Raw genomic sequence first — 10899 nt, forward strand, 5'->3', positions numbered from 1 at the left:
TGTGTGTGTGTGTGTGTGTGTGTGTGTGTGTGTGTGTGTGTGTGTGTCTGTGTGTGTGTGTGTGTGTGTGTGTGTGTGTCTGTGTGTGTTTGTATTTATTGGTGGGGGGGTTATTGAGAGAGAGAGGGAGGGTACATGTCGGGGCTTGTTAAAATATGCCAGGATCACACTGTAGCCTGTTATTTTTCCCTACAACTTTGTAAAATTCCATGTTTGCTCAGAGACGACAGATTAGACACCAGGAGTATTAGTCATACTGTAGCTCCATCAGCTGCAAAATATACTTGATCATGGTGTGTTTGCTATATAAATAGTTAAAATAAAGGATGGTCAACACCTGTGCACTCATAATGATACTGTGTGTGTGTGTGTGTGTGTGTGTGTGTGTGTGTGTGTGCGTGCGCGTATGTGAGGAAACCTTTTATTTACTCTCGAGACTCAGGTCAAAGTCAGATAAGACACTTACAACTCTGCCCCAGTAAGCAGATAAAGCATTACTTTGACATAAACACACAAAGCTGGCTGAACACTGAGCGCAGCTCTGGTTTATTTTTAATCTTTTCATTTACAACAGATCAGCTCAATGACAAACAACAGCAATAACAAAATGAGTTGTCCGGCCGCTAAATATATTGTGCCCAAAATTGTCTTAACTATTGTCTTGAATATGAACTGTTGTCCGGCATGTTTGTCCCTTGGTGCTTTTAGGTGGCCGTATCAACAGCAGGGACGTGTGGATGTATAACTCCCAGCTCAACCTGTGGATCAGAGTGGCTTCTCTTAACAAAGGCCGCTGGAGACACAAGATGGGCGTCCTTCTGGGGAAGGTAAGGAGGGAGCATCAAGCCAGATTTATGCATAATCTGCATTGGGATGCATGCACCGTAGATGCATCTGATGTAGGAGTTGATTTATGTTCAGTGCCAGATGCCACTCATTGATGGCACCCTCACAACTCTAGATCTGTGTCGTACATTATCGAGCCCTCTCGTATACCCCAAAGTAACCATGTTAACGTTTTTCCATTACTCTATGATATAGAGCGACTCTGGAGCTATAATCGCTACGAGCAGTAAATTCGGTTTTCCAAGATCAATTTCCTACAGTTCAGCTACTGAGGCTACACGCGTGGCTCTGCTGCTACTCCACAAGTACAAATCCAGCACATACACTTTCAACGAAGCACCAGTTCATTGCCCCAGGAAAATCTGCTTATCAGTGATCCTCCATGTTGGTCTATGAGGCCACCCTGTGACAAGGAGCAATATCATTTAATGTGTGTGTGTGACACATCCTTTTGTTGCCCCAGGGTTTGTAGACGACTGGTGCCAGCTCGTCTCACACATCCTGGAAACATACGCGCAGATTCAACAGAGAGAAGGAAGTTTGCCTTTATTTAAAAGTGGCATATAAACAAGTTCCTCAGCTACTGGAATAGTGCAGCTGATTCACTCATTAAATACCCAACACATGGAAAAAGCTTCACTCCTCGATCACTGCCTCTACTCTTGAGCTGTTACTATTTACAGTGTTTGGGAAGGCCAGGTGGACATTCTTGTTAGAGGGCAATAGGAGTCTAATAGACATGTGCCAGCACCTCACACTTCCAAGTTAAGGACTAGCTTAGTCCACCTGCCCATATCATGTCTCACATTAGCCTGGAGTGGCCTTACATAGCTGTGAGAATCCCTAATAAGCCTGTAAACACACACTTGGTTCACATACGTTGCAAATTTAGCTCTGTAAATATATTCAGTACGTAAAGAAAAACTATCCTTAGATTGAATAGCTATATTCTAATTTGTGAAATGTTTTTTTACCACATGGTTTGTTTGGAAATGTTCTTAAACTAGAAAGTCTAGTCTGTCTTCATTGCACAACATTTATTTATTTTTTCGCATTTGTGGTTGTAAAGACCGTCTTAATGCAAAAGTCGTTGATCTGTGTCGTTGATCGCGTTCCTCACGAGAGGTTTCTCAACTGTAATTATCTGTTATGAGAGTTGTGTAAAGAAGAACGTCCATGAGTTGTCTTGGTTGAAGCAGGCCGAGCATAAACGGAGAGGACTCCCCTAACACACCACTCACAAACTCAAGTGTGTGCTTCAGACATCATGTGTATAACTTGCGTTTGTATGCACACATAAAGAACATGGACACAAGTACAAGTATTCTTGGAAAGCTTTGGGCTAAAACTCTGCTTTGTTTACTTTGTCAGGAAGGGCCTGACTTATCTGCAGCATTTCTGACAAAACATTACATTGTTTTAAAGCTCTGCTTGTGGCAAATCTGTATTGGATTTTCTATGATTTTCAAACAACAATCAAAGTGCTTAGTTGCCTTGCCACAGAAATAAACAAACACACATGCATGCATTCAAACTACACAGAGGTCCTCCACAACAGTGATGTAATCAGCTGGAGGCTCTCACTCTGGCTGTAAAAGTCAATAATTGAATCCAAAGTGAGTCATGTATCCAGTTATAGTGAAAACCAGATGGACCGAAATAGGTCATTTAACTTGACTCTAAAGGTTATAGAACAATAATACTATACTTGCGTCCAAGGCCCGCTATCTTAGAGGTTGAACTGGTCAGGCATCCCACGCAACATATAAGCAGTAATACACATGTAGTGCTTCATGGTATAAGCACAAACACAGGTTTCGTCCTTTCTTGAAAAACGCATTCCTCTGAGATATTAAATCCCAGAAGAGGCTATTGTCTGCAACCACTTCCTCTTTCTGTACCACACATGTGGGTTTGTCTTCCCCTTCTCATATTTTCTTCTCTCTGTCTTTGTCTGTTTTACAGAGAATTTATTTTTGTTGTAGCTTATCTTTATTTTGTGCCTGATCTTCTTTGTCTTGTCATTCTCCTTCAGAACTTCAGGTCTTTATCACATCTCATTTCCTCATATCTTTTTATATCTTCTGTCTCTTTTAAGATCTACGTATATCTGTGTTGTTGTTTGTTCTTTTTTTTTTTCAATTTTCCTCAGAATTCAGTTCCCCCTCCTCCTCAGTCATGTCCTCGTTCTGCCTGTAATTTCCCCCCATTTGATGAGCAGCAAGGCTGAGTTTAGTAAGCAAGCCTGTGTAATGTATGCACGCTCATGCTTACACATGACTTGCGCTAACTCACTACTCAAACAATTTGCATGTTCATTTGACAAACCAGAAATCTTTTCAGTGGCACGCGTACGTACACCCACGTAATACCTATACTTTGGCAGACCTTCCATTTACTGCACGCACACACACAAGTGGATCATGCAGGCATAGAAATACAAGAACACGCTGTATTGTGTGATGTCCTGTTGGACTGGTTGTTTCCTTAAGAGTAGAAGCAAAAATAGGTCACCATTTGTTTTCCTCTCCCTGTTATGGCTGCACTTGGTGACGGCTGCTCTCATCTATCCTAATGTTTCGCCCTCTATCTCTCTCTTTATCTCTCTCTTTGTCTCTCTCACGGTCCGTTTCTCTCTTTCTTTGTCTCTATTGTTCTATGCTTGTAAATTATATTTCCCCCTTGAAGTCCTCTGTGTTTCTGTCATGGTCATTACTTCTCCCTAATCTGCATGTTAAAGACAGTTAATCATGCAGCCGTTGCCAGTGTTTGTTGCCAGCGGTCATAAAATAAGTTGCGAATGTGCTTGTTTGGTTGTTAGCAAGTGTGTGCTCAGATAGTCATGAATCATGTTTGACTTGGTGTTTATGTGACTGCCACATACCCTGAGTCAGTATAATGTATGTGCTACCATCACGGAGCACACCTTCACGGTGTGTCCAAACCACGTGGGGGTTTTTATTGAGAGTCTGCAAAGTGGTGAGGGCGAAAAGAAAAGAGGGCTGCATCGTGACAAAATGTTCTCCTGGAGACACCTACTGTGTCTGTCTGTCTGTCACCGTGATAGTGTCACAACTGTGCAGGATGCAGTCCCGAAACCTTCGAGGTGTGTAGTAACGATCATCAGCTGCTTCAACATTACAGTATGAAAATATACAAATTTCATTTGGTCTACGTGCCCATAGTTTTATTCTGTGAGTTTAAACTCGCAGAATAAACTGCCCCCACCAAAATAGGCTACATTTACCTGTTGTTGTCATTAAAACACAGAGACAACAATATTTTGAAACCACCACCTGAGTTGTTAGAGCAAGAGTGAGCAAGTTATTTTTGTCTGTTTCAACTTGTCAGTTAAAAAGGTGGTAGTACTATCAATTAGCCCAGGTGTTTGATGCAAATACTTGCATCCACTTCCATCTTTATCTTCCCTATTTTTCCCTCCATCTTTCTTTGTCTTTGTTTCTCTCTCTCTGTCTCTCTCTCTCTCTGTGTCTCTCTCCCCCCTCCCTCTCTCTCCTCTGTTTCTTGTTTACTTCAAGAAACAGAAGCTTCAGATTTTGTGTGGAGACAGGAACAGCCCGAGGGTTTTCTGTTGATGAGTAATGCTGTGTTCCTATAACCAGTAATGTATGTATTCTTGACACATGATATCCTTTCAGTTATTGAGGAAATAGAAATTTACCATAAATCTGTACCTTCCACCAGCTTTTTAACACTCTTCATTCCTCATGTTCCCAATTATTTTTTCTGATTTTGCCAATCATTGCGCTCCATAAGCGTAGTATGTGTAACCACAGTGTATATCTTATGTCAACAAAATTCTCCAGTCAGTAATGCTTTAGCTTCCAGTAAGGTTTATGTTTTTGTTATTGTTAGTGAATCATTTAATTATCAAGAAAATGGTGTGGGACAGAATTTAACGTTGGACATAAAATCTATTGACTGATGATAGTATTTTCAATTGTAAATTATAAAGGGAATTAACAGATTTTGATAAGATTAGATACATTTAAAAATCTCTATTAATTCCCAATGGGGTCACTCATTTGCTGCCAAATCAACTCATACAGACAAACAACACAGGCATTACATTCACAGTACATAACAATTAAATAACTCCATGAAGTGCCACTTAAGGCATGATTAGCAGCTGAAAGATGCGACATCTAAAGATCAAATCTAAAAGTGTTCATTCAAAAATATGACCGCTGCTGGAACAAAAGACCCTCTGAGACTTTCAGTAGGACACTGAGGACTGATTTCAATTTGGCGCTTGTTCTCTTTCCTACAGCGACCTTAAGTGAGTCTGGGGTAAGGCCAATCACTGAGCCAGCCTTTCTGATCATCTCATTGATCCTGTTTTTAAGCCTGTGAAGTGATGCTGCCCCCAGCAGAGCACAGCATAATAGAGGACACCACTTAAGATTCCCTGATTTTAAAAAAATCATGAAGAAGCTTGTTGCTGATATCAAAGGATCCAAGCTTCCTCAAGGCAAATAGTCTTGACTGAGCTTTCTTGAATACAAAAACAGGGTTCTTTTTCCAGTTTAACCTACTACCAAGTGTATTATGACACCAGTCCAATGTTCCAGAGCCGTGTTCACAGATATAAGAACAGCGAGGACAGAGACAATGTTGCTTGTTCACATCAGTTCGTCATCTTTCACCTGCTCCTGATAGACTGGTTCTCTAAGTACTGACGTAGTGTTCATACTCGTGAACTAGTCAGCTTGAATACAAACATACATCTTATGTGTATGTGTTTCTGTGTACATGCTCTGTGTAAGACGTGTGTGGCGCACATCACAGTTGTTCCAAGGTGCTAATCTCAACTCCTCTTATCCAAATACGTGTGTGTGTCTTTCCCTAAGGTCTACGCGGTTGGTGGCTATGATGGGCAGAGCCGCCTGAGCAGTGTGGAGTGCTATGACTCCTTCTCTAACCGCTGGAAAGAGGTGGCTCCCATGAAAGAGGCGGTCAGCTCTCCGGCCGTGGCCAGCTGTGCTGGCAAGCTCTTTGTCATAGGAGGAGGGCCTGATGACGACACCTGTTCAGACAAGGTGGGAAACAGATGTGTGCACCCCGAACCACACACTTAGCACATAGTGATGAAAGCAGGGGGGGGGGCTTTTGTCTCAGATAACTAGTTTTCAGTGATTATACCTTTGAAAAAGCAAGGGACGTGCTAAACATTTGAAATTTTTTTTCAAAGCAGACTTTTCAGTGGGTTGTCTGAACAATGACTCGACTTGTCGGTTTCAACAGAGGTATTCATTTAAATGAGTCTGTCCTTAGATAGGCTCATAAATTACAAGTTTAAGTTTCTTGTTTGCGTTAATAATAAAAAAGCATAGAAAAGAAGAAACTCTGCGTAAAATGTAGGATATGTTTCTGGTCAAACCTTCTTAGGAAAAGATATTGGGAACATTTATTGTACGTTTATAGTATGTGCTAGTTCACAGTCTTTGCATGATTATATATTTTAGATGAATGATAAATGGACATTAATAGAGCTTATGCTCCTTTCTACTGCCAACAGAAGAAACAAAGTAAAGTCGACTGTTATGGCCTATGCTTGAAAGAAGCAATTGTCCTTTATAAAGGACAATGAAATGCTTCCTGATTCACCAAGAATAGAGGAGGAAACATGTTAGATCAGGACTCGACAGGCTACCCTGGAAATTACGTTGTAACTGACAGCCATAGTAAACAAAGAGACATTGTCATTCGCTGGAACTCAAACTTCAGTTGAAGCATTTTTCCTCCATGGAATAGCTGGTATGCTTTGTCAATATCCCTGCAGGCTAGAAAACACGTACTACAGGAAGAGAGGCATTCTGATAAGAGTTAACCCAGCATGGCTGACTATTTCTACCTGGGTCAACGTGGCCAAAAAGGACTAGAGTTCGTGCTGGTTCCAATTTCTTAGCGCTATTATCTCTGGAGTCTCCTAAAGACAGCATCCACATTGATTCTAAAGGTCCTTGTCTGTTGGAGTGTGTTGTTCATGTCAGCTGCAGTCAAGAGATGACACTGTTTGGAAGGAGGCTATTTTAAATAGATGTGGGTGAGAGAATGCTTGGATTGTATGCAAAACCACACAGTGAAGCTAAAGTCAGCCCACAGAACAGCCAGTAAAAAGAGCTACATATTTTTTTCTATTCAACAACTATTTTCCCACCACATGGAGTCTATTGTCTTCTTTCTTCTACCACAATAACACAACTAACTAACTACATGTAACTGTATGTCAGGTCCAGTGCTATGACCCAGAGACGAATACTTGGTTGCTGCGGGCCAACATCCCCATCGCCAAGCGCTGTATCACAGCAGTGTCCCTCAACAACATGGTCTATGTGTGCGGTGGTCTCACCAAGTCCATATTCTGCTACGACCCCGCAGAGGACTACTGGATACATGTGGTTCACACCTTTAGCAAACAGGTAATGGATTAAATGCAGATCACTTGAGGATTAGGCTGTTTGAATACACCTGCAAGAATCCTCTGAAGCCGCAATCTCTGATTTCTGTCCCTCTCCCTGCAGGAGAGCTGTGGCATGTCGGTGTGCAACGGCAAGATCTTCATTCTTGGCGGCAGAGGGGAAAATGGCGACGCAACAGACACCATCCTGTGCTACGACCCGTCATCAGGCATCATCACCGGAGTGGCAGCCATGCCGCGGCCGATCTCCTACCATGGCTGTGTAACCATCCACCGCTACAATGACAAATACCACAAGATCTGACCATAAACAAGCACACACACACACACACACACACACACACACACACTGAAGAACTTTAACTTTCTTTGAAACTTAAGCTCTTCACCCATGCACAACACAAACACAACTACACACGTCTTTATAACAGGCACATTATGTTGCTCAGTCCACAGTAGCTGAGCTAATTTATTTTCTCACAGCATCGCGTAGCAATACTCATTGTGGTGCTGTGAATCATTTGCTGTTGTGTAACATAGTTATTGCCCTTCCGTGGAAATGTGGTTGGTGACGCTAATGGCTTGTCTGTAACCTGAGCTCAGGTGAAGTCGGATCGAAATGGCAGATGTGGCTTTGCATTAGCAGTAACTGCACAAGGTTGGGAACTTATGGATCATATATGACAGAAGTAAAGAAACTGATTGTGATAATGGGAAAATAAATTAATGATAGAAAATGTTATGGGAGATTGGATTAACATTAGGATCACGGATCTGTGGTGACAATATTATAAACTCATGGTTCACTTACTTAGCTTTTCACAGAGCTTTCAACCCATCCCATTAAGCTTACTGAAAGAAACCAATGTAAATGGTTTATGAAAAGCTAATTATAAAAAAGTATTTTTACACAAATGAAAAAACACTAAAGTTTCTAAATGACAGTTAATTGTTTGTTTCCCTAACTGCATATTATATGGATTTAATACTACCTGGCAGAGCTAAAACTCTTAATAACATTATTGAGTTTTAATAATACATTTTATTATGATAGTGATTACAAGCAGGTAATCAGTTTAAGTGTACTTGTGCTTTTATTACTGTGCAAAGTGACCTCACCCTTAGATCTAAGTTGCTGATGAGCTGAAATATGAACAAGAACAATGCCATAGGACAAAAAAAATGTAAACAAAAAACACATGAGCCAAGAATGAACTGCCAACAGAAGAAAAATGGTATGACTCTTATTTTTTACTGACAGATGAGTGGCCAGGTGAGATATCTAACCTTAAACCCAATGCACTCCATGCCGATATTTACATACAGCACTTGTAGAGAACATTAAAAAAGTACTGTCCTCCGTTTTTTAAACTCTTTTCCTTAACACTAAAAATGACCTGATAAAAATGTGGTAAACAGTCAGCCAGCTGTTCTCCCACAGTATCAGTGGTTCTACGTTGCTCTCACCCGTTGACATTGAGCAGGGTTAAGAGAAGAGATTAAGAGCGGAGGCCGTACCAAAATATTGGAATATAGCCACTTTTTGCTTTGCCCTCGTTTCCTCCTCATATCACCTAGTTCCACTTCCCGTATGCGTTTCCCTTTTTCATCCTCCAGCTGTGTCATCACCTCACATTTCCATGTCTCCTTTTAAGCTTTATTTTGGCTCCACTTAATTATTATTATTACACTCATTTTTCATTACTGTCATTTTGTTTTTAAGTTATACTTGTTTGTCCTTTTTTTTTACAATTGGATGTTTACTGTATTATAAGTAGCTTTAGTGTGTCTATTTCATATCGATGTTGGATCATTGGTGTACTGGGCTTGTGGGCGGTTTTGCAGACATGAGAAGCTTTTTGTAGATCAAACTCAAAGACTGCTCTGAATAAGTGGTGTGCATGTTGTAGTATGTGTGTGTGTGTGACTTTCACGACTCTTGTCTGGATGTGTCAGCGCCAAGGAGGTTCATCAAGGAGTTCTAGAGTGAGCATTGCACGACTGGTAACTTTTGTTTACCCAAGTTTTCACTCTGATGGTGGCACCGCTCACCTGTGCACTTACAAGATGTATCTCGGGGTGACCATAGATACCTCCAGATGTGCATGTGTGTGTTTACTGGTCAGCTCAGGTGGTGTGTGTAGCACTTCTACACCTCTGACAAAGGGAGTAAAGAGTTCTGAATGACAAGGATTTTGGATGATGTGGCTCATGGTCAGTAAAAGTCACATTTTACTACAGTAGGCGTTGATAGACTCGAGATATTGCTGTGAATATAACTTTTAATATGTTTTCTTTGTTTTAACTTGTATTTAAATGTATCTCTTTCTTGGTTGCATATTGAGTTTTTCTATAACTGAGAGCCCCAATTGTGCGCTTTGACAGAATCGCATTAAATTTATAATTATATTACGAGAAGTTTTTTTTTGTTGTTGCTTTTTTACTGTATCAGTAAATGTTCTTTGCTTTCATGTGACGTATGGAAGAGACAGTAAAAGGGCCTGTCAGCTCCTCCTGTTGGCCACTACCTGCTATGGCTTTGATATTCTAACAAAAACTGCTTCCTTCTGTCTGTCTGTCACAATGACAAAAGCAGGCGGGGGTATTTCGGCTTACACCATCCCCCAGGCGTTTTCTCTGAAGGATGAGTTCTTGGTCAGGACTTCAACAGGACTACAGGCTGTAAAGAAAACATCCTAAGCCCCACTCAGGGTTAACTCAGGAGGCCAAAAAGAGGAGGCTGAGGGGCAAGAATGTGGTAAAGCAAAAGAGTTAGAGGGAGTTAGATAAATAGCGAGAGAGAGAATTTGAGTGTGTGTGCGTCTGTGATTTCACTGAGTATTTACACATAACAACACGTTATGTTGATTTTAAGATTTTCATTATTCGTGATGTAGAAGCATTCATACAATGTTTGCTTTGATAAGATTATTGTTTTTGCTATTGATTTTTTTTCTTTGCTTTTGACTGGTGTGGTGAGTTGTGAGAGCCTTTGCAATTTCACCTGACATGATCTGAATTAAACCCTGAAGAGCTCAGCATTAAAAGATGATTGATGGATTTTGATGTGAATGCAGATAAAAGCCAAAGTGGATTAGATTCAATCCCAAGATTTTGCATGCAAAAATACCCCATAACATTAACTAATGTGTTGCAGAATGCTGCCCGATGTGCCTTGATAAAAGAATGACGAGTGGGGAATTAAATTGTACCATTTTTATATAAACCTTTCTTATCGTATGTATGTTGTGATATTTTAACACTACTTTCTCCTCGGACGCTCTTTGTCTAACTGCGAGAAAGCTTCGGATTTTTGTAAACTGCAGGATGTGGAAATGTGGTTGACTTTTGTAAGAGAAACATCAATAAAGTTTTCTTTCCATCCTTACACTTGTAACCTGTCAGTTAAAGAATGAAGCAATATGAAAGATATTATAGGGTATTAGGTTAACATAGTTTAGAGTTTTAAGATTGCACATACATTCTTTATTTTCACACAAGTTCTACACACTATGTATGTATACAGTACATGCCAGCCTTTAATTTAAACTAAGAGAGATTTCCTGATAATATATGTATTTTTTAAACTATGACAAGAAAAGCAGCTCTTG

At 40.5% G+C, this 10899-nt stretch overlaps 1 protein-coding gene across 3 annotated transcripts in view; it reads left to right on the plus strand.

Moving 5' to 3' along the window:
- klhl24a (kelch-like family member 24a) overlaps window positions 1-10676 on the plus strand; it is a 17908-nt gene extending 7232 nt beyond the window's left edge. For all 3 annotated transcript variants that reach the window (XM_031855005.1, XM_031855003.1, XM_031855004.1), the window contains 4 exons: window positions 709-827; window positions 5718-5906; window positions 7101-7289; window positions 7392-10676. In XM_031855005.1, coding sequence (XP_031710865.1) covers window positions 709-827; window positions 5718-5906; window positions 7101-7289; window positions 7392-7592 — 698 coding nt within the window. In that variant the 3' untranslated portion in view covers window positions 7593-10676. The remainder of the gene's footprint in view (window positions 1-708; window positions 828-5717; window positions 5907-7100; window positions 7290-7391) is intronic.
- The last annotated feature ends 223 nt before the right edge of the window (window positions 10677-10899 follow it).

This window comes from Anarrhichthys ocellatus, unplaced genomic scaffold (assembly GCF_004355925.1).
Source record: "Anarrhichthys ocellatus isolate YVR2014 unplaced genomic scaffold, GSC_Weel_1.0 scaffold15, whole genome shotgun sequence".
Lineage (NCBI taxonomy): Eukaryota > Metazoa > Chordata > Actinopteri > Perciformes > Anarhichadidae > Anarrhichthys > Anarrhichthys ocellatus.